The sequence below is a fragment of the Tamandua tetradactyla genome, chromosome 18, assembly GCF_023851605.1.
Source record: "Tamandua tetradactyla isolate mTamTet1 chromosome 18, mTamTet1.pri, whole genome shotgun sequence".
NCBI lineage: Eukaryota > Metazoa > Chordata > Mammalia > Pilosa > Myrmecophagidae > Tamandua > Tamandua tetradactyla.
This window is the reverse complement of record NC_135344.1, coordinates 3,205,851-3,229,946: the sequence shown is the minus strand read 5'-3', so window position 1 is coordinate 3,229,946 and position 24,096 is coordinate 3,205,851. Positions and strand designations below refer to the sequence as shown.

At 39.6% G+C, this 24,096-nt stretch overlaps 1 protein-coding gene across 11 annotated transcripts in view; it reads left to right on the top strand.

The window, feature by feature from the left end:
• Positions 1–24,096, top strand: part of ATP9B (ATPase phospholipid transporting 9B (putative)) — a 468,039-nt gene that overhangs the window by 313,213 nt on the left and 130,730 nt on the right. For all 11 annotated transcript variants that reach the window (XM_077135187.1, XM_077135182.1, XM_077135183.1 and 8 more), the window contains one exon: positions 13,094–13,254. In XM_077135187.1, coding sequence (XP_076991302.1) covers positions 13,094–13,254 — 161 coding nt within the window. The remainder of the gene's footprint in view (positions 1–13,093; positions 13,255–24,096) is intronic.

Sequence of the window (24,096 nt, the reverse complement as noted above, 5' to 3'; positions counted from 1 at the left end):
CCTTTCCAGTGTGAGCTACTGGTGTTGCATCTCAAAAGTGAAACAAAGATTGTGAATTTAAAACACACCAAATTAAATTATTGCATTTTATACAGATACTGTACTTGTACCCACACATGCCCAAGCACACAGATCATTCTCATAAAACTAAGCCCAAATCAACATGCGCTTGTAGGAGTGTGAGTGTGGGAGCGTTTAGCTTCCTTGGAGTCTATTGTGGTGGTGACAGGAAGATGAGGAAGATGGTGTGTGCTTCTGTGGACTACAGGTACTTAAAATAGTCTTTTGCGAATTAATTCATTGAAATTCTAGTCATTATGGTGCCATTTTCTACCATTATGTCATACTTACATTGAAAGGAAATTGAAGAAAAATTAGCTTACCTGTGGTGTATCATTGTTTAAGACAAATCTGGTGACCAAAGCCTATTTCAAGCATTTCACTTCAGTTTCTTTTATCATGTAAAGTTTTTTTCATGTAAGTTATATGATTGTTCTTTAGAAGGAATAGCTTTCTCACTTTGCTGGTTGTTTGAGAGCATTGTTATGGAAAGGCAGTTAAATGTCAAGTTGTCTGTGCGCCTCTCTGCAGCGAGGCACACGCCTTTCTGAGCAGCTGCTGCTCCCTGCCCAGCGCCGTGGGAGACGTTTCCTGGGCACTGTCAGGTTCAGTCATCAGAGCAGGTGGTGTGCCCGTCTCACAGATGTGGAGACTGAGGCTGTTACCCAAGAGTTCCCAGGTGGTAGGTGGGAGAAGAGTCAGACACAGTTTGAAGGCTGCAGCCTTCCTGGTCACCATCTCTCTTGTGCGTGCACTCATTCAGCATGCGTGCACTTTTTGTCGATATGTTACGAACACTGGTCTGACCATGTGTGCGTGCTCTGAGGTCTCATCTGTCATCTGTCAGGATATTTAGTGGCCAGCTCTTCCAGTTCCTAGCCATACATTGCAGTCTTAATTGGACATTAAGACCAGCATTTAACCAAAAACCTGAGAGAGATTGATGAAAACACTTGTGAACTCGCGTGGCCTCTTTAGTAGTGTGGGAGCCCAGAGAGAGTTCCATAAAGGCTGTGTCTTCGTCCACATGGGTGAGTAACTGGACTTGCTGGGTCCCTGCCTCCACCCCAGTGTGATTCCCTACCCAGCTGCTCCTTGGCCCAAGGCTCCTCTTCCTGCGACACGAAGCCACACGACTCCACCGCCTCACGGCTTCTTCCCTAATGCACAAGTCTCAATCCTGTGTTGGCGCCATGGATATCAGCCCCGGAACCTATTTTCCTGCATGGAAAAAAGACCTCCATGGGGCAAGTTTGAAATAAGTGAGGTAAATTATGAAGAAGTTATTTATACTTTAATTATTTAGTTTTACAAGATCCCCTTCTGTTAAATATTTCTTCTTTGAGAAGTCATTTGGGTTACAACATTTAATAATTTTATTTAGTCTGTTCTTATTTTCCCAAGTATAATAATTGAAACCACTTGAGCAAGTTTATAACATTTATATAAAATAGTAAAAAACGTTTTGACAAAAAGATTCTGTCGGTCTTTATTTCATGATCACACTGGAAATTGGAATAGTTAATAGAAAGTATAACAAGAGCTCTAATCATAAGAATGAAAATAATATCAGTTTCTAATTCATAGCAGCATATTTCATAGATTTCAGCTGCTGGACAGCGTAATGCCAAGGAAAACTAAAGAAGAAAACTGAAGTTCTGCTTAGAGTCTGACCTCTGCCACAGGCCATGTATTCTTGGACAGACAGCTTCACTTTCTTTGAAGTAAAACAGATATAATATTCTATGAAGGTGAGCTTAGCTAACACATTACCTAAAAGCGCCTTTATAAATTATAAAGGGCTGCTAAGATCATGGGGAAATGGTCAGAGATGAATCAGTTTAAGTTAATTTATATTAAAATGAAGCCATTTTATGCATTAGTTATTACTTTAGAATTAATCGTGTCAGAGTAAATTAGTTATACATTTACTGTTCATCTCAAGCACATTTTCCGACATTCTTTTTCATATTAAATGTCGTAGATGAACTCCTAATATTAAATCAGCTCTTTCTGGAATGCCACAGTTTGTTTTTGTGGTCTTACTACTGCTCCTCTCTTCTGGCCTTGCTGAAGTATTATGATACTTTTTTTTTTGAGCCCGAGGACTTGAGAAGTCATCTGAGATTTTAAGGCTGTCCTTCGATCAACTGTAGCTTGAAGAGCTGTAGTTTCTATATTCTCTCGTCTTGATATTTGTCGTTTGTCCCCATATAGTGCTTCTGGCCTTCAGAATTAACCAAGGTACCTATGAGGGTTCGGTACAGAGCCTCACTTGGAAAACAGCAGTTTCTGTCTTAGCTCACAGCAACATGCACCCAAAGTGAGAACCTGGTGACTTTATTTTGCCATAAGACAATTTGCTAATTGCTTGAATTTTAGCTCTTTTCAGTTAGGACAACCTTTTTGTCATTATGTGGCTTGCGTGTTTGTTTTTTTTTGTTGTTTTTTTTTAATACATGAGCAGGCACCAGGAATCGAACCCGGGTCCTCGGGCATGGCAGGCAAGCACTCTTACCTGCTAAGCCACCGTGGCCCGCCCTGCATGCTTGTTTTTAACAGCTAATATGTGTAATTACGCTTAAAATAAGCATACTCTAAGTGCCTTAACAGCATTTTGGTCTTAGTGTTGTGACCTAGCAGTTGTCTTCTGGTGGTTGAATAATCAATTTATTTTTAAGAGCTTTTGAGTTTGTAGTTGCCTGGCACAAGGGTTTCCTTGTGAAAGGTTCGCTAGTTTCCAGTGGCCCTCAGCTGCCATCTGGTGCAAATTCAGAGTGCATGTGTTACCTGCTGCTAACCGCTGTCACCTACAGCCGCCACCACCCATAGCTGAAGGCGTGGTGCCCCTGCACTCGCCTTTTAGGGTGGTGTGCCCCTTCTTGGCCACTCATGGGTACCCCTAAAATAACACAGCAGTAGAGGGCAGGCAGAAGCTTGGTGAGTTGATTTGTATTTTAATACGTAATGTATGAAAGATTGTGACTGTTTTGCAAAGGCTATTAATTCACTCAGTCCAAGTGTTTCATATGTTTTATGATTTGTTTTAATGGTTCCAGTGCTTAGTTGCCTATTTCAACTGGCGAGATTGTTTTACTGAAGACTTCTTTAATCCTCTTTCCGTAAACTGATAAGCTTTAGTCAGGGCACTAGCCTATAGCACCATATTATATTAATGTATTTTACTTGTAATTTAGAGAACAAGAAGAATATCCTGATTTGAAGGCTAAACTGTCCCCTGTGGCAGTAGCACAGCTGATAATCGTGAACTAGAAAGATGTGTATATCAAATAGTTTACAAAATGAAGCCAGCTGTGTTTCCCTACATACTGTGGCTTCCTGACATGCATCATTAAACCTTATTAGCTACTTCCTTTTACAAAGATTCTTGTAGTCTTGAACATTGCATATTAACATTTTCTGCCCCTCCAACTGGAAATTATTTGCTTTATTGTAGAGTGTCAACTTGCTCTAGTTTCTGATGCCTTCTAATTGCTACTTTAGAGTATAATCATCGTGAAATACCACTCCGTGCATTTCTTTATTTGGAAATTAATACAGACCTTTTCACTTTATCTGTCAATCTGGGCAACTTTTCACACAATTCCCAACTCTTGGTATTGCTTACAAGCCATTAAGTATGAAATGGTTCATAAAATGTCTTTGAAGAAATAAAGTAGCACAAAAATTTTAGGTGGTTTAAAATAGTGTTACGTTTTGCCAAGATACAAGAAATAAACCTTTTAAATAGACAGTTTTCATAATCAAAAGATCATTGCACAAGTATTAGAAGTTATTTAACCATATAACCTTTATGATTTGTATTTATGGCAGATTTGCTAGATTTTGAAAAGTTACACGGATTCAGAATTAAATATGAAGCTGACAGCATCCCTTCCTTCTCCTTCTCCTTCTCCTTCTCCTTTTCTGCCATTCTGCTTTGCCACCTCAAAAAGTAATGTTTATCTACTATGAACTTTCGGTAGGAGCTAGCTAAGCTGATGTATAGGTGGTAAAAATATACAGGGCCTACACTGTCAAATATGTTTAAGATGACAGCAATTCTAATTTTTTTTCAAACATTGGTCAGCATTTTATGCATCTTCACATTGTGTTTTTAATACTGTTATATAGAGATGATACACGTTTAAATTGCAGGGAAATTTGGTACAAAAACAGTGAAATGTTGATCATAGTTTTTGATTCCAATAAGTATCTTAGTTATATATCTCGTCAAGTCACCGTTGAGTGGTTCCACAGGATACACAGTGATTGGTACCAGATGCCTGCAGAGTAGGGTAGAGACCTCAGAGGGTCCACAGACCCCCACCTGTCTGCACAGTCAGCAGGGAGCCTGTGCAATGCCTTGTGGACATTCCGGGATGCTGGGCAGAGGCTGCCTTGGACCAGGTTCTTTGGCATCTGCTTCCTTCCTCCCTGCCTCCTGGCGGGGCTCGTTCTAGAGGAGCCGCCTGCAGTGGCGAAGCTCTGGGAGCTGCTGACCCGGCTCCACATGGTGAGGAAGTTTCCTGATGCTTCTCATCATCTTAAGAAGACACTGTTCCTTAGAGTCAGCAACGTCAGGTGGCACATCCAGGCTTTCTGCCGTCTATTATATTAGAGAGAATTTAAGAAGGTTTAGTAAATTCCCTTGTACAAGCTAAGTTACACCTGTTGGTCTGCCAGAGATAGAAGTTAGATGGTAATATTTTGAGATTAATCACTGAACACCCTTCTGACTATTATTATAGTGAAACTTATCCGTGTCATTACCTCTTATGGAGAGAATCCAGGGCTGGAAATTAAAGTTTTAATTGTAAAGTAAGCAACCTCCTTTGCAGATAAAATGCAACCATTCCCTTCTCTGAAATCTTGTAAGGAAAGTAACTAAGGAGCTGGAACGGTGTTATTTTCGGTTTCTTAATCAGCAGTTGCCAGGGCTGTGGCTGAGTTGGGCCCTGTTGAGAAGGGCTGCCTGGCCCCCTGAGCCTGCCACCTCCCACCCCAGGACCCCCAGTTCCCCTGAGCTCTCCCAACTCTTCCTTTACCACCTTACATGCAAACGTTCAAAAGATATCAGACCCTCTTTTTAACTCTTTGAAGAGTTCAAAGTATTCCCTGAAAGAAAGACAGAAATTGTGCCCAGGGACTTTCCAAATGCCAAGGAATCCTAACTATATCTTCATAATTTTTTTTGTGTGTGATATGTAAAAATACATTTAAAAATACTTAAGTCTTCTAAGATTTTAAAATATAAGATTGTTCAAAACACTTATTATTCATATTTAAAACAGTTTATTTAAAATTTTAAAAATATCTAAAGTTGACAAGAATGCAAAATTATCTTCCTGTCAATAATAATAAATCTTATAAATTATATTTAAAGAGTATTTGAAGAGTGTATTTTGAGGGTGTTTCTAAAAAAATCACATGATACTCAAGAGTCTTGCCACATTCAAGGGAATATAAAGGAATTTACACACACATGCACACATTCTAGGAAAGGTAAGTGTGCTAGATACAGTATAATCTCTTAAGTACGGTCTATTGAAAATGCACTGAGAACACGAGAAGAGATACTGCCATGTATTTCAGATAGTTGTAAAAGAAGCTGTAGTCTTCTCTTTTCTGTGTCTGTGAAGTTTTGAGCTTCCTAATAATGACTGCCTTTATTTAAAAATGTCAATAACTTCCAGAATTATTGCTAGAAAAATGTGTATTTCATATTCCTGGGAACAAAAGAAATACCTGCATGTAAGACCTTATAAAGTCTTTGAAGAAGAGTAAAACAATCAAAGTTCCCCTGTGGAGTGACCGTGTGTATAAGTTGCTTTTAGTGGTGTTTTTCAAGAGTTTTGCCTTGCTTGCTTGCTTTTAATGAACATATTACTGTCCCATCAATTCATGAGTATTATGTTTTTGGTATTAGAGAGTAGTTAATGCTATTTGTAAAACATCTGTTAAAATAAATATAAAATACCAAAACAAATGGCTTATTTCATTAGGTTAAATTGAAAACCAAATGCCTGATCTCAAATTTTACTTATATTGAGGTTTTGATGTCAGTGGATAGATTACGCTTTTGAAGTAATTTTTTTACATTGGTGGGTGGGCTTGGCAAGACTATTTAAAATTGATAGCTTTCTACATTGTTAAGACACAAAAAAGATGAATATATTCAGGACCTTGAAACCGTTCCTGTGAGTTGTCCACACGGTTTTGTTGACTTAAGTTTGCAGACCTGATCCTTCCGGGACTCTGACCCTGTGCCTCTGTGCAGGGCACTGTGGGGTTTTGGGGGGCTGTCTTCAAAAGAAGTGGTGGCAGACGCTGGTTCAGGGAATAGCCAGCATACTGAAGTCTGTAAGTTCTGCCCTAAGTTCTCATGACAAAACAGATATTTAGGGGGAATCTTTTCCTGAGCAGATCTAAAGTAAGGTGTGGTAAATGGCTTGAGTGAGTCGAATTTGTCTTTCACCGGTCCACAGGCACAAGCGCCGGCCTGCAGCCCCCTCTGCTGGCCAGTCCCGGGCATGCCACCCGCTCCTGCTCTCCTGCTGCAGAGACAGCAGTGCTTGGCCGTGTGCGCGGGAGGGGTCCTTGTGGTGACTGGGGTCTGGGGAGCATGGCTGTGGTCTTTTCTCCGCGGATCTCCAGGTTCTACAGACACCACGTGGACTACTGTCAAATAAGATTGTAATAATGAATGTCAGAAAAATGTGTGGCCTTTTTAAAATATTTAATGCTAGATTTTAATTGCTTTTGTGTACATGGAATACAAATTAGATTTCCAAGTAGACTATAGATTGTTTTCCCTATTTCAGATTCTCCTTGTTGTTTTAAATGTGGCTTTGATATGAGGATATTGAACTAGATTTCAATAAATTACTCAAAATAAACTTTTAAAACTCTACACTTATATTTAAGCACTGTGTTGCTCTACATTTTATGACTTGTTAGACTAGTTATGCATTAATAAAGATTATATACCGTGACAAGTGTGAGCTGTAAGGCTATGTGGTAGACTGTGCTGCATCAGAGTATAAAGTAAGCATGAATTCTGTACGAACCTGTCTGAGCCATATCTACGTGTGTCTGCCTATTGATACATAATGTGCTACTTTCTGGTATTACTGGGAGTTACAAAAAACACTTTGGTGAGTGGATGATACATTATGAAGAACTGAAGCCGCTGTGGAAATTTCTCAAGTGATCCAAAAGTTCAGCAGTTTGATAATTCAGCCTTATTCTGGTTTACCTTTCAACCTTAACAAGTGGCCTGGTTGCGTATTTTAGGAGTAATTTCATCTTTAGCATGTTTATTGAGACCAGGTGGCAGAGCGACCCAGCGTTGCTCTCAGCCTGCAGTCTGCTCTGTGTAGAGGAGGTAACAGGCCTTCCTTCGGATTCCCTTGCCTCCTAATTGCCCTTGAATTGGTATTGAAAGTAGTTTTACTTCATTGTTTAGTAGCTGAAACTTGCACTGGTAGTTTTTGTTTGTTTATTTAAGAATATTCTAATAAACCCATTTTCTTCTTAAATGTTAAATGTTCAAGGCAAAACATCCTTTGTAGTAATATAATAACCAAGAAAAAACCTTAAACAAATGCTGACTATAGGAGAGCCAGGCAAATTTTGTTGGTAGGTAACACTGTAGATTTATAAATATCCTTTCATAATAGACTTTAAAATGTCTACTGTGTACATGTAAATTTAGATTTCTAAAAATTAAGGTGATATATCGTAACATTAAGCATCGTCATCCTCATACTTATTCAGGGAGCTTTCAAAGCACAGATTATTGAGCCAATAGGCTCTAATGGCTAAAAAAAACCCTGCTTATTTCGCAGATCACCGAGGCGATGAACAGTAATAGCTCAGACACGTTTACAGTATGTGGCCAGCACGCTTGTGCTGCAAACACTTAAGGCTTAGTAGTTCAGATCCAGAATGAATAAATAAACTTGTGGAGAAGAAAATGATACTATCGCGTAGCACATTTTAAAAATGAATACTTGCATTTTACCTACATAACAGATGAAGTTATTTCCCGAAGATTTAGGAGGAGTTAAATTTAGTAGAAGAGCTTCATTTATTTGAAATACAGAAATTTTGCCTCTTAAGATCCTACTAAAAGTAGAAAATGCCGGGCTGATTTGTTTCAAACATATTGAAAAGAAATGTGATTTTGTAGGAATTCATGTTAAGCTGAAGTGTAGCCCTATATCAAATTTGCAGTGAGAAACCAAGTTCTGAATGAGGCAGAGCTCATGGGATGATCCAAGAACAATTTTAGCTGCAAAAAGAAAAAAAAATTTAACGATAACATCAGCGCTCCAGCTAACCTCTCATGTGTAAAAGCTGTGCTTCTGCCTGTGTTGGGCAGTCTCCACCAAATTAACAGCTGCATTGGAGGCTTTTATCTTTTTTAAATTGTGCTGCGTTGACAGGAAAAATGCAGGACAAGTTAAAGTAATATTTAGCTTTCTGCAACAATTGAAATGAAGTCTTTGAAATTTGGTATTCTGAAATTTTTCTATGTAACAAATAAGTAAATGTGAGATTTTAAGGAATAGTGGAGGCGTTTTGAAGTACCCGTTGTGCTTGTCCCAGGACCATGCCCTCCTACCAGCAGTTGCGTGGCGGTCTGCTCCCGCCCGCTCTCGCTCTTTGTTTCATCTTCTACTCGTTCAGTCGTTGGAGGGTCTCAGTTTCTGTAACATCAGACCTTTGTTCCAGCTTAGTGTAGACATTGATTTCTTAGGAACTTAATAGTATGATGGGAGTTTTAACTTTGAAATGGATTGGCATAGCGCTCAGGAAGATAAGATCCAGTTCTCATTCGTCCGCTTGTTCATTTAAAAAAAATGGAAAGAAAACCTGGCTGATCTTTTCTTGATTAAGCAGGAGAATGCCGTATTTACCCTTTATTGTTGGTATAAGCCATTATTTTACTGAGAACCATTAGCTATTTAAAACTTGGTACATAAATTAAAGAGGAGCTAAATGGATTTGTGATCGTTGCCATTAGTAGCATTTTAGATTGTACAGGCAATTATTGTGTTCATTATCCTAGAACAGCCCCTTTGCAAACTATCATGGATGTCTTAGACATTACGCACAAATTTTCCCTTGGAGATTAAAATTTCCAGTAGCGTGTTTAATTTTGTTATCACAGTTGTTTCAAATAAAACAAATATTATGACAAGTAGAAGAAAATTTGCTTTACTAATATAGGAAATTACAATAAATGTTGAAAATTACTTCCTAGTGTACTTAATTTGCCATTTCTTATATAGTCATAATTACTTCAAGCCATTAATAACATTGTACGGATGAAAATGTTTCATAGTTATAGCAAAAGGTATATGGCCTAATCAGGTGTATAAGAAATATCTTAAAGAAAGATTCACATCAAAACTAAAGTTATCACCATCTCTATAAAACCTGTAACTTTATAAGTTGACAAGTTTTTAATGTTAAGTGGCTTTGAAAAAAAACATTTTAGATGAATTGAAGAAACTTTTATGGGTGTTTTAGAGAAACCAAATATAAAGAGATTATTGATTGAAAGTGGTTTTTTAAAAAATAAATGTTGACATTTATCTTTTCTTCTTACTGTGTTTTGTTAAAATTGACCAAGAAAATTAAGATTATACCATAAACTATAGTTTGGTCACAATTATATTCCAGGAAGAATATACATAGTCTAGAAAGGGCCGCCTGAAAGAATGAGAGGAGCAACCCATGATTGAAATGATGAATTTTACTCTGTTGAACTTTTTCTTCAAATAAAAAGAAAAGGGGGCGAGAGGGGGAGGGGAGGGGAGGGGACAGGTACAACATGCCTTGGCTTCACAGCTGTTGTGTTCACTAGTCGAGCAATTGACCACATCTGTCTTCCTCAATTAGAAAGGAATTAATGCTCTGGGTTCCCTACAACTCACTGTGCAGGGGCTGCTTTAATGTTTGGACCCTGTATGTGTAATTCTTTCAAAGGACACTTTGTATTCATTTCTGACTGTTTTTGTCCAGCCCGTACAGTCTTTCACTGCTATGTGTGGGGAAGAAGTGTGAGGTAGTGGTGATGCATTTTGCAAGACAGTGATTCTTTATTTTATTACAAAAAAAAAAAAAGACCAACTCTGGAAGGCCAGATTAAATCATTCCTTTCACTTTTTAATGGGATTTGGATGAATAGAGTAAAATATGCACTTTGCATTCATTGATAGCATCTTTAGGTTGAGGTAATTGAGTCTTTTTTCCCTGACTGAATGAATAATGACTTCATCTGATCCTCAGCGAGGCCTGAAACTTAGACTGCCTTTGTCACGGCAAAGAGATCTGGGCTCTGGAACATGCTCTACTTCCCTGGCTTAATTTTTCTTCATTTTAATCCCCAAACCTATTTTTCTCAATAATTCAAGCATAAACTATGTAGTAGTTGAAGTAGCGGAAATTGCAAGATATTTGTCCTCGTTGTGCTGCCTTTTAAATGTAGCTGATAAATCAGCCTCTTTGGTCTGCAGCTGCCTCATTCTCAAAGGAAGGGGCAGCCCATGCAGAAGCCAAAAGGTTGGAGTTTTTCACAACTAGTTAAATGTAGTTCCTTTTCAGACTGTTTGTTATCTAGGGAAATGGTTTATTTTACTGGTTCCGTGGCAGGACCCAGTGATAAAGGAACCGCTGTGATCGAATTGAGAGATATTCTTGTGGATATACTTTTCCCACACATTTTGTTTGGCGAGAAGGTGACCCACAACTCTGAATGACGGAGCAGCGCACCTCTGTGGAAGAATACAAGGTTGACTATATATTGCTCTTTGGAAAGTTCCTATTAAAAACTAATTGCTACATCAGTTGCTATATTGCAACCTAGAGAATAGTTTCTGCTGGCGAACTAGGTTTCCTATTCATGATTACGTTAAAATTAAGAAGATAATCCATATAAAATTGATAATTATTTTGCATAAATTTCCCTAGTGATGGGTTTTGTATGAAAGTAACAAGATAAAGTGGCCAAAGGAGAGCCCAGATTTCAGATGCACAGAGCAGTGCTCCAGCCTAGCTGCCTGCTCGTGGGAAACCCGGGAGAGGCCTGTGGGCACTAGGGGGTGGGGCGGGGCCTGCAGCCTGCAGATTTTGCAGTGTTTTCTTTGGGTTAAGAAGAGGAACCTGAACTCTAGACAAATGTTAGTTTTACTGCTTTTGGGCCCTGTCATAGCCCCCATGTCCCATAGTGTGTTTAAAGACCATGAAGTGTGAACAGTGGTTATGCTGATTGTCAGCTGCAGGAACGTGATTTTATATATAAACATGGTTGTAAAGGAAAACTTTCTGTTTTATAATTCTTTTCGAGGCTTCTTCAGGCTTCCTTATAACATATGTTACTGGCATTCATCTTATATTTCCTACAAAATTGGCTGTTTATTGTGGGTAATATACCACTACTTACTTATTTTTCTCCACCTTAGAGTTTAGTTCAAAACATAGTAAACTCAATTGACCGATGATCTTGGCATAATGTGCTCTTCTGTTAACATCCTGGAAGTCATAGTTACTCTCAGGCCGTGGCCTGGCCTGGCTGGCCATGGTGAGAGGACGCCTGGCGCCTCTGAGCACCCAGTCCCTGGTCCCAGCTGGAGCCCATTTTTTGGCTGGCTGTGGCCCCTCAAGGCCTCTCTGGGTTGCTGCATTGATACCACGTGACAGATGATGATGAAGCAGACTCATGTCCAAGGTTCTGATGGCCCCGCCAATGAGGATGCATTTGTGGGTGTGACTAGATACTAGGACCTGTGCTTTTTGTGCTGCACACAACATTACTCCATTGCCAGAGTTCTAATAGAAGGACACTGTCACCACCGTTCTCTACAGATAAGAAAACTGGAGTGAGTTCAATGACTTGCCCAAGGTTATACAGTCAAGTGACAGAGCTGGGATTTAAATTCACCTGACTTCAGAGTCCACAGTAAACCTCAGGGGGTTTGCTGCATCCTTCTGTTGGTCGGGTTCTAAAACCTTTCCACAGTGCTCATTGTGCCCTCACCGCTCCCCCACCCTCATCCCACACACTACAGCATATGGTCTTTCAGGGATGAAACCAGGCGAGGGGAACGACTTCATAGAGATTGCTAGAGCTCGAAATTGAAGTTGCATGCTTCAAAAGAGCTGTATTTTTTAAACTTGTTAGAATGAAATCCGTTTGAGTTGCTAGTTCTCACTATTTCCAAGATCCTACAGAGAATGCAACAAAAAATGAACTTATTCTTATCGACGTAAGTTTCCTTCACATTTTGCCTTGCTAGTAAAAATGCACAGAATGAATTTGAGTGTAGTGTACTTACCAGGAGTGGGGGGGCTTAAGGTAGAGGATTTGTGTTCATTAAAACAGCTTTCATTCCTTTTTCTGCTTCCTTTTTCTTAATTAAGAAGAGTTCTTTTCAGAGATCTTTTTACTGTTTAGGGACAACCAACTTCCTTCCTGTTCTTGGAAACCCTCAATGTGAGTGAAGTTCTTCAGTAAGGAGCATGCATAAACACTCAGTGTCAGTTACAGGAAGACGTACGGGGCATAGCATATACCAAGGAAAATGTACCTGGCCTGGCCTGGCTCTCAGAAACACTCTGGGTTAGGGACATTCAGCTTCTCAGCTCCTTCTCCACTCCTGTCGCTCCACGTTCCTGCTCGGTTCTAGCAGTCTGCTATCTCATTATCTATGTAGCGAAAATATCAGAGTTTGTTGTGTTTGGGTATTTTGACCTCATGTTTTGTCCATTGACATTTTCTAAAAATTCTTTGGAGATCATGACTCATTTTCAAAAACTTTACCTTAATCTCTAAGAGGCTTTTCAGAAGAAAAAAGTTAATACATTTCTGTATTTTAATACAATAAAGTCTAATGCAAACAGACAGACAGAAAGAACCCTTGAGTTTTCTGTGTCTTCATAGCCATGTTCTATTCTAACTTGGAATGTGTAGGAACCTCGTGGTTTGCTTCTGTGTGTATTAATTTTATGTTTTTTCTTTCAGGTTGGTTTGTTGGACCTTGAACTCAATCAGCTGACTAAAGCGCTCTTTTTGGCATTAGTTGCTCTTTCAGTTGTTATGGTAACCCTACAAGGGTTTGTAGGCCCATGGTACCGCAATCTCTTTCGGTTCCTCCTCCTTTTTTCCTACATCATCCCCATAAGGTAGGTTTAAGAATTAAAATGGAACAAATGTTTGGTTTCATTGAAGATGATTTTCTTGAAATTGGTCCTTCTCAGGATGAAAGAAATTATTCAAACAGAGCTAAAGGAGAAGGAGTCAAGAAATCTCATGAGTCTTCATGGATCAGTCTGTGGAAAATACTTTCCTGGTCGCGGTTCTTTAGTTAGAATGATATAGAGATCTGATACTTTTCCTTATGTAAATATGTTAGTAATATACTTATCAATAATTAGAAGATTTTTTTGACACAACAATAAATCTGAATTACACACAATTTTTGTTTATTGAGAGTAGACTTTTTTATTGCCCTTGTATCTGTATGCAGTCATTGAAATTTTTAAGTTACCTATATTTAAAAGGGGACCTGATATAATCTGTCAAGTCAGATAAGAAATTAAGTAAAACAATTTTTTGCATGAACTATTTTTCAAAACAACCATAGAATGAGAGATTGGGACATAAATACTTAATATCAGATGTCTGTCTAACTTAAGACTATAGTATTTACCATATACATATTTATAAATCCATCTTTAAATGTTTGCACAAAGGACATTTTGGAAAAGATATCTTTAATGTATATTGTTGAAAATTTTCTTAGGAATGAGCAGTTAAAACTAATGAGTCATGGAATAGAATGGAATAAAACCAAATAGAAGGCTGTATAGTCTACATGATACCCCCACAGCAAGACAACATCTTTATTTAAAGAACCAGTTTTCTCAAAAGTTGATCTAAAGGGTTTAATGTCCCTTTCGTTAACTTACGTCATAAAATCACAGGTATAGGGTGGTGCACCAGTGGCTCAGTGGTGGAGTTCTCACCTACTATGCCAGAGACCCAGGTTCGATTCCCAGAGCCTGCCCATGTTAAAAATAAATAAATAAATAAAATTTTAAAATTGCAGGTATAGCCTCTTGATATTTAGATGAGATTTTGTACTTAGAGTTGATGCTGTAGTGGGTTGCAGACTTGGGGGATGTTTGGATAAGGTGACATGGGACAGGTGTGAATTTTGGGGCAGTCAGAGGGCAGATTGAAGTGGTTGAATGGTGGCATTCCAAAAGGTCAAGTCCACCCTGTCACCTTGTAAGTCCACACTATGAATGTGACTGCATTTGGGAAAAGGGTTTTTGGAGATGTAATGAAGATAAAAATCTCAAGATGAAATCCTCCTGGATTAGGGTGGGTCCTGAATCCAATATTAAGTTTCCTTAGCACAGAATAGAAGGGGAAAGAAACCTGAAAGAGAAAGACCACGTGGAGCCAAGGCAGAGAGGTAAAGTGGTACTGTATAAGCCCAGGACCCAAGGCTCGCCTGCAGTGGGGAGAGGGGCCTGAGGTGAGTTTGCCCTCAGGGCCGCCAGAGGAGCCACCCCTGCTGACACCTGACCTTGGACTTGTGGCCTCCAGAACCATGAGAAAATACTCTTCTGTCGGTTTAATCCGCCCTCCGTGTGGTGCTTTTACCAGCAACACTAGGAAAGCCAGCATAGAGTGCTTTATTGCCTGTTCTTTGCAACGTGAAAGAAGGAAGTAGGGGATGCTCTATGCTTCACAGCTATTGATTTGCTTCTAACAATATAGTTTTTCAGTATTTATGAGTTGTTTGGGTGAGAGAATCTGTCCTGTCTCTTGAACACAGCTCATTTTAATGGGCAATTAAGCCACGAGCATGCCAAACAATTAGTTGAGAGTATAAGACATCATCTTTCATTTATTAAACATGTATGTCCTTTGGGCAAGACATTATGCTAGGTAGTTCAGTTCATTGAATATGTGAGTATGTGAATGTGTGACCGAGTGTGTATGTGCATATGTAAGTTGGAGTGTGAGTGCATGTGTATGTGTGTGTGTAAATACACGAACGTTCAACATGTGGATGTATGAGTGAATGTGTGAAGAAATTGTGTGAATGTGTATGTGAATGAGTGCATAAATGTGAGTGTAGAGCATGTGTGAGTGAAATGTCTGGATATATGTGTGATTAAGCATGTGTAAATATGAGTGTGAATATGTGAGTGTGGGAATGAGTTTGTGAATGAGTATATGTATGTGAATATGAGTGTGTATAACTGAGTGTATGAGTGAAAGTAATGCGTGTGTGTGAGAATGAATGTGTAAGTGTGGGTCTGTGTGTATAAAGGAAATGTCTGTGTGTGAACATGTGAGTGTGTGAGTAGTATGTGGGTGTGTGAATGACCGAGTGGTGTGTGAATGTGTAATGTCAGTGTGTGAATGTTAATGAGTGTCAGTGCATGTGAATATGTGAGTGTCAGTGGGTGAATTTGCGTGTGAATATGAGCACGTAAGTGAGAATGTATTCAGCGATGGTGTGTGTGTTTGTGCATATGGGACTGATTTCCTTAGAAAAGAAAAAAGACAAAGTTGCTAAAATAGTCAAGTTTGTTTAGGGTTCATTTCAACAAAAGTGAGATTTTCTGTGCGGTTCACCTCTCAGCATTACGAGGTTCGGTGAGAACACACTCAGCCCACAGCCTCTCTGCCATGTGCCCGGGAAGCCCCCTCACCACGCGTGCCCTGGGGACGCGGTTCCGGGAGTGGGCTAAGTAAGGGGCGGCGTGCTGAGACTTGGTTTTCATTCCCACGTGCCCCTGTGCGCGCTGTTCGACAAAGAGGAATGGATTGGTTTCTCAGGTACTCTGGGAGACCAGGAGAAATTTCTATGATGAAGCATCATTGCCAGATTTTAAAGACGCTAGAAATGTTTTGACAGTGAGAACCGGCTAGTTCATCTTGTTTTTATAATGCCTTTCAAAGACTTACATAGTATATTGACTCCAATGTATGAATCTTGGGGGCTTAGATTGACTGAAAAACAGCTAGCATTTAGAACACATATTTTTACTAAATTTCAGAGTTATGTTGTTATGTCCATTTTCAAGATCTTTCCTTTTTTGCTTTTTTCTGAACCTATTAGTTGTGGCATGAATTATATTATTGGTTTTTATATTGGCTTGCAGAATATGTTTTGACATGTATAGTAGTTCTTTCCTTAATGTCAGTGGTTGCTGATATATTTGTAAAATAAAGTTTTTCAGCATAAGGTTTACCATAGCATTTAAGACATCATCCCAAATATGAATCACTTTTGTGGCATACATAGACTGTTCTACCTTTTGTTTCTCTCTTACAAACATTATTTCATTTTATTTACAAATGTTTATTCAGTTTATTCACGTTTTGCATTTTTAGTTTGCTCTAATGCATATTAATTGCCAAATGTTAAGCTGAACCCTGATTACAAAATAACTTAAAATTCCACTTAGTGGTATGAAAGAGGTTTGGTTGTCAAAATATAGCAATGATTTTCCTTTTGCTAAATTATACTTCCAATCATTTATATCATATTTATACTTCATAGGACATTTTTCAGGAAATATTTTAACATTTTTATTGCAAAATATAATACTATATGAAAATTTTGAGTACGTACAACACACAAAAAATCAGGTTAACACATTGTTATTAAACAAATATCCATATAAACATCACCCAGGTCAAGAAATAGAATATGGTCCAAAAGCCCTGTTTTTCTCTTCTTGATCGTAACTCCTTCCATCTCCTTTTGGATAATGTCTTTATCCAAAAACAGATCTGTCTTTTATGATGAACAGTTCTATGCTTTCCTTAAGAGTTATGCCATGTACTTATGCATGCCAAAATATTACATAAAATATATAATTCAGTTTTCTTAGGTCTTGTAGTTTGATTCACCGTGGATGTATTCTTTTTATGCCTTCTTTCTTTCATGCAGCATTACCACAGATGTCAAATTCATCCATATTGTACTTATTCATTTCTCGGCAGCGTGTTATTTCCTCGTGTCGACACACTGTGTTTTATCTCACCCTCCTTCTGTCGGTGGTCTTTGGGGTGTCTCGTCTGTTCTCCACCGTTACCGGTGATGGACGTGGGTCCTCTTTCACACTGCACCCATATAGGGCACATAGGGCGGAATTACACAGCTGTAACATTTACCAGACTTCTGAGATCACGCCAAACTGTTCTTCACAGTGGTTCAACCAAATTATAAGTCTGCCAGCAAGAGAGAATATTCCACATCCTCAGCAACACTTCATGTAAATCGGTTTCTCATTGTAGGTTTAATTATCATTTCCCAGATTGATAGTGAGATTGAAAAACTGTGTTAACACATAATGGCTATTTAGGTTTTCTCTTTTGTGAACGGTCCCAGTCTTTTACCTGTTCTTTTGGGCCATTTGTAATTATTTATACCTTCTGGATACTGGTTCTTTTTCAGGTCTGTGTGTTGCTCCCCAATCTGTAGCTTGCCTTGTGAATTACCCAGTGATGAAATGTGATAAGAAGTTGTTAATTTTACGTAGTAATGTTATAAATCTTTTTCTTGTTTATGCTAATCACTCTGTATGTAAGAAATCCTTTCTGATTCAATGAAATGAGGCTATCCTCCTACATTATTTTCTAAAAGCAAAACAGTTTTATCTTTGACTACTAGAATTAGTTTTATCTATGGTGTAAAATAGGGGATTCAGGTAGTGTTCTTTTCCACTTAGATACCAGTGGTCTCAGCACCCTTTATAGGAAAGGCCCCCTTCTCCAGTGTTCCCGTGCCACCTGCCATGTGACAGGAGCCTGGGGAGGCTCAGCTCTGCCTGGGAGCCCCTGTTCTGCTCCCTTGGTCTGTTCATCTGTTCCTGAATTAATAGCACTCTGTCTCAACTGACACATCTTTCTCTTAAGTCAGTATCTGTAAGAATGAGTCGCTCCTCCTTGTTTTCTTCAGGCATGTTTTGGCTGTTGTTGGCCGTTGATACTTAGAGCACTGAATACTTCAAACCATGAGTATTCATTTCATTGCGGTCTTCTTTAATACATCAAAGTTTTAAATACTTTTCCAGGGAAGTCTTATGCAACCTTTGTTAGAGCTATTCTTAGGTGCTTGATATTTTTTAAATGTTGTTATAAATGTTATCTTTTATAAAAGAACCATTTTCTATCAATTTGTTGCTGGTATAGAAATAAAGTTGATTTTTATAAAATTGCTGAATCCGATAATTTTGCTAAAGGCTTTGATTCTAATTATTAGAGTTTCTTGAATTTTCTATGTATGTAATCATATCATCAACAAATAAAGATAGCTTTGTTTCTGTCTTTTGATTTTTTTATTTTTCACCATTGCTTTTTTTCCCTCTGTGTTGCTGCTCCAGCAGTGATCTCCAGTAAAGTGTGAACTGGAAGTAGTCATAATGGCCATTCTTCTGGTGTTTCTATTGTCAAAGGTAGAACTTTCAACATTTCACATTAAGTGTACTCTATAGGTTGTTTTTTCTTTATTTTTATTTTTTTATAGAAACCATTTAACATATTAAGGACATTTCTTCTTACCTAGCTAAAAGTTCATTTTTACAATTGTGAATATATAGTAAACATTTTAAAAAACATTTTCAGATATTTTCAGGTGATTTTTTATCTTTAAATGTTTATTCCTTAGTAATTTGATATGGTGAAGTATATTGACTGACTTTCTGATGCCATATGACCCTGGTATTTTGGGGGAAAACCCAACATAGACATAGTACAATATTCTTTTGTATATTACTATGTCTCATATGCTTGTATTTTTGTGTGAAATTTTTCCTTTAGTTTGCATGAGTGAGATTAATCTGTTATTTTCCGTTCTTGTACCGTTCTTTTGGGGGTTAGCATCAAGGTTTTGACAGCCTCATAAAATACATTGATGACTCTTCTCTCATTTTCCCTTCTCTGAAATATTTTACTTAAGATTGGAGTTATGTATTCCTTATTCCATAGCATATATTCAGTTGCCTTATGGCCTGTGTCTGGTGGGTGTGACGCCTGACCCCTGTTGTCCGTCTTTTTCTCTTACCTCTTCTTCTGGCTCTTGCTCATGGTGTCCTGTTTCTTTACACTTTTGTTTTATCCTGTTTTATGATAATTGTATCTGAAAAAATTTAAATCTTATCCTTGGGAATGCAGCAGACTTACTTTTTAAAAGCAAAAATTCAATGGTTAGAAACTTGGGAAATGCAAGCTTAAAAAAATCCCCTGGTGAACAGACTGATGCGTGCATGGAGTGAGTGCTTTTCCTGCATTGTTGGCGCTCCTCGCGGAGACTTAGATATATTTCTCAAGGGCATTATGCTGAATAGAGAAAAGAAACCTCTGATGGCTGGTTTGATTACCTTGTGTGGGATTCTTGAAGTTATAAAATTGCAATGAAGAAGACCAGGTCAGCGGTTGTCAGAGTCAGGCTGTGTGTGTGACTGTGGAGGGGTGGCCGAGGGAGTTCCTTGGGGGTGTGGAACAGTCTTGATGGAACTGGTGGCTGTGTGAACCCACATATGTGATAGGAGTGTGCACGTGCACAAAACACACACACACACAAAGGGCACGTGTAAACACCGGAGCGGTCCAGAGTGGCCTGTTTGTGTGAGTGGTGTTGTGTAGGCACTCCTCCCGTTTCAGCTGTGCGCTGGGTCACATGAGAGGTAGTCAGTGGGGGACGCTGCATGAAGGGGACACAGGGCCTCTCCATACCTTTGCGTCTTCTTTTGAGTCTTCATCTTAAAATAAGATGTCATCAAAAGCAGAGCAACACAAAATGGCCCGCAACCCGTGAGAGTAGCTCGGGCTCTGTGACCTGGGGATTCGATTGTGTGTCCTGCATGGTCCATGAAACTGTTTTTACTGGGGCAGGCTTCTGTACCCCTTTAACGTCCCTCATTTCACCTGTGTCTTCATGGAAGAAAGCTGTGTGTAAGATAATACATATTAAGTATAGATTTTTTGGTTCACACCCAAATCATTTTTTTTTCCAAATCCTTTTTTTTCTTAATTTGTATTTTAATAATATATGTACAGCCTAAAAATGCCCCCCTTACCTCCATTTTGGTATATAATTCAGTGCTGTTAATTATATAGTTGTGTTGCTATCACCACCATCCATTTCCACAATTTACCATCACCCCCAACAGAAACTCGGTACTAATTAAACTGTAACTCCCCATTCCCTCCTCCCTAGCCCCTGGTAACCTGTATTCCAGTTTCCACTGTGAGTTTGCTTTTCTGGTTAGTTCACATCAGTGAGAACACACAACAGTTGTCCTTTGGATTCTGGCTTATTTCACTCAACATTATGTTTTCAAAGCTTATCCATGTCACCTCATATATCAGAACTTCGTTCCTTTTCAGACCTGGGCAATATTCCATTGTATGTGCATACCACATTTGACTTATCCGTTCATTGTTTCATGGATACTTGGGTTGCTTCCATCTTTTGGCAGTTGTGAATAATGCCACAATAAACATCAGTGTGCAGATAATCTGTTTGAGTCCCCACTATCACTTCTTTTGCGTTCATACTTAGAATTGGGATTGCCAGGTGCCTCAGTTTGCTAAAGCTGCTGGAATGCAATATAACAGAAATGGGTTGGTTTTTTCAGTGGCATTTTATTAGGTTATAAATTTACAGTTCTGAGGCCATGAAAATGACCAAATTAAGGCATCAAGCAGAAGATACCTTCTCTAGTGAAAGGCTGCTGGCGTCTGGGGTTCCTCTGTCACATGGGAAGGCACGCGGCGACATCTGCTCGTCCTTCCCTCCTGGTTTTGGTTTCAGTTGCCTATCTCTAGACATCTTTCATCATTTCTCTCTAAGTGTCTGTGGGTCCTCTCTTGGCTTCTCCACTGCAAACTCTGGATTTCATCTCTTAGTCTCTCTGAGCTCTCTGAGTTTCATCTCAATATCTCCCCTCGTAAAAGGACTCCAGCAAGGGGGTCAAGACCGACCTTGAGTAGGCTAAGTCACACCACAGCCAAGGGTCCCACCCATAACAAGTCTGCCCCACAGGAATGGATTAAAATAACATAGTGTTTTCTGGGGTACATAACAGAGTCAGACCAGCATACCAAGTCATATGGTAATTCTATACTTAACTTTCTTAAGAACCGCCAAACTGTCTTCCACAGCAGGCACACCATTTTACAGTCCCACCAACTATGGGTGGGTATTCCTGTTTCTCTACATCCTCCCCAACACTTGTTAGTTTTTGCTTTTTTAATAATAGCTATTCTACTGGGTGTCACGTGGTAACCTGTTATGGTTTGATTTGCATTTCCCTAATGGTTAAGGATGCTGAACATCTTTTCATGGGTTCATTGGCCAATTGTATATCTTCTTTGGAGAAATGTCTTGCCTATCGAAGTCTTTTGCCAATTTTTTTATTGGATTGTGTTCTGGTTTCCTAAAGTGCCAGTATGCAGTATACCAGAAGTGGATTGACTTTTACAAAGGGGATTTATTAGGTTACAAATTTACAGTCCTAAGGCTGTGAAAATGTCCATATTAAGGCATCAGCAAGAGGATACCTTCACTCAAGAAAGGCCAGTCGTGTCTGGGGTTTCTGTGTTACGTGGGAAGGCACATGGTAACTTCTGCTGGCCCTTCTCTTCTGGCTTCTCGTCCCAAAAGACTCTCTCAACTTCTGATGTCTCCTGGGGTATTTCCCTTCTACATCTTCAAATATCTGTGTATTCTTCAAAATGTCCCTCTCTTAAAATACTCCAGTAAGGGAATAAAGACCCACCTTGAATAGGTGGGGATCACACCTCCATATAATCAAAAGGTCCCGCCAACTGTTGGTTGGGTCACATCTCCATGCAAATAACCTCATGAAAAGGCCCCACCGTATAGGAGGTCCTGCCCCACGTGATTGGATTGAAAGAGTTTGCTTTTCTGGGATCCATAACAGTTTCAAGCCAGCACAGATTATCTTATTTTTGAGTTTTGAGATTTCTTTAAAAATTCTGGAGATAACCCTTATCAGATATATGGTTTGCACTTTTCTCCCATTTTACATTCACCTTGAAGTCCTTTCATGTGCTACAACTTTAAATTTTGATAAGGTCCATTTATCAAGTTTTTTTTCTTTTTTTGCATGTTTTTTTTTTTTTTGGTGTAAAGTCTAAGAATCCATTGCCTAACACTGGATTTTAAAGTTGAATCCCTACGTTTTCTCCTAGGAGTTTTATGTTCCTGGTTCTTATATTTAGATCATTGCTCCATGTTGAGCTCATTTTTGTGTTTGGTATGAAATAGGTGCCCCCTTAATTCTTTTGCATATGGACATCCAGTTCTCCCAGCACCATTTGTGAAACAGACTGTTGTTTTCCAATAGAATGGACTTGACACCCTTGTCACAAAACAGTTGGCTATAGATGCGAAGGATCTGTTTCCAAATTCTCAATATGATTCTAATGAGCTGTTTATCTGTCCTTGGGTAAGTACCTGTTCTAGTCGGCCAAAGCTGCCAGAATTTACAACACACCAGAGATGGATTGGCTTTTAATGAAAGGGTATTTATTTAGGTTAAGAATTTGTAGTTCTTCAGAGGAAAGGCAGCTAGCTTTTGCCTCAGTTTCTCTGTCAATGGGAAGGCACAGGGTGACGTCTGTTGACCTTCTCTCCTGGCTTCTGGGTTCCAGTGGCCTTCATCGGGGTGATTCCTTTCTGCACCTCCAAACATCTGGGCTGAGCTGCGAGTGTGGACATGAGTAGGCTGAGCTGCTGAGCTCTCTTCTGGTCTTCTTTTTAAGCCTCCAGCTACTTAAATTAAACATCACTCATTGTGGAAGGCACGCCCCTTAGACAGCTGCGAGTATCATCAGCCATGGATGAGTTTCACAAGCTGATGAATCAAGTTCACAGCAACAGAGCCAGGCACCACCACCTGGCCAGGTTGACACCTGAACCTTCCATCCCTTGTCAGCTTGGCAACTATACACATCACCTTAAACCATACTTGATAAAATACATTCACCTCATCACAACGTCCCAAAAGCCCCAAATCGTTTCAGTAACAATACAAATACAGTAGCAGCTCAAAAATAGTTCAAAATCTCATCAAAGTCAGCTACAATCATGGTCTGTTCTAAGGCAAAAATACTCTTCTGGCTCTGGACCTGTGAAACTCAGAACAAATTATCTGCTGCTGATATACAAAGGAAGGACGGTTATAGCATGCATGTTGTCATTATCATAGGGAGAAATCAAAAGGAACACAGGAGTCACCAGACCCGAACAGTTCTGAAAACCTGTAGGACAAACTCCATTGGATTTCAAAGTCTGAGAGTCATTCGTCCTCGGGGCTTAAGAAGGCGGCAGTCGCACCCTTTCCAAGGGCCTATGCAGTGGCTTTACTCTCTCCAAACACTGGAGTGGTTGCAATCTTGGGGGACATTGGGGAGACCACCCTTTTTGTGACTCTTCCCTCTCCAAGCTTTGGGGCCACACCCAGGATGTCTGCCATCTCCAGGGCACACTCTCATCCCCTCCAGGACAATGGAGTGGCAGCCAGTCCCCCCCCCCCCCCCCGTGCCTGTTCTGCACTCTGTCCTCTCCAGTGCGTGGGGTGGGACAGCTCTTGCTGAGCAATGAAGCGCAGGGCCCACCGTCTGCTCCTGGGGCAAACTCGCCCTCTGCACATGTATGAGTGGGTCTGCTCTCCTGGTGCAAGGTTTCTTGGCTCTTCAGACCCTAGCTTCCCTGGTTCTTACTCTGCAAACTCCAGTTTGTCCCTTTTCTGTCCCCCTTTGTCCAGACTGGCAGTGGTTCCATTACACCAGCAGTATCTTCGAAGCACTTTAGGCCTTCTCCATCGAACTCCTCACTGTTCCTCCAAAATCTTCCCCTTATCCATCCAAAAAAACTGTTCCAATATGTCTGGTATTTGCAAACTGCAGCAGCACCCCGCTCTCAGTACCAAACTGTTCTAGTCTACCAGAGATGGATCGGCTTT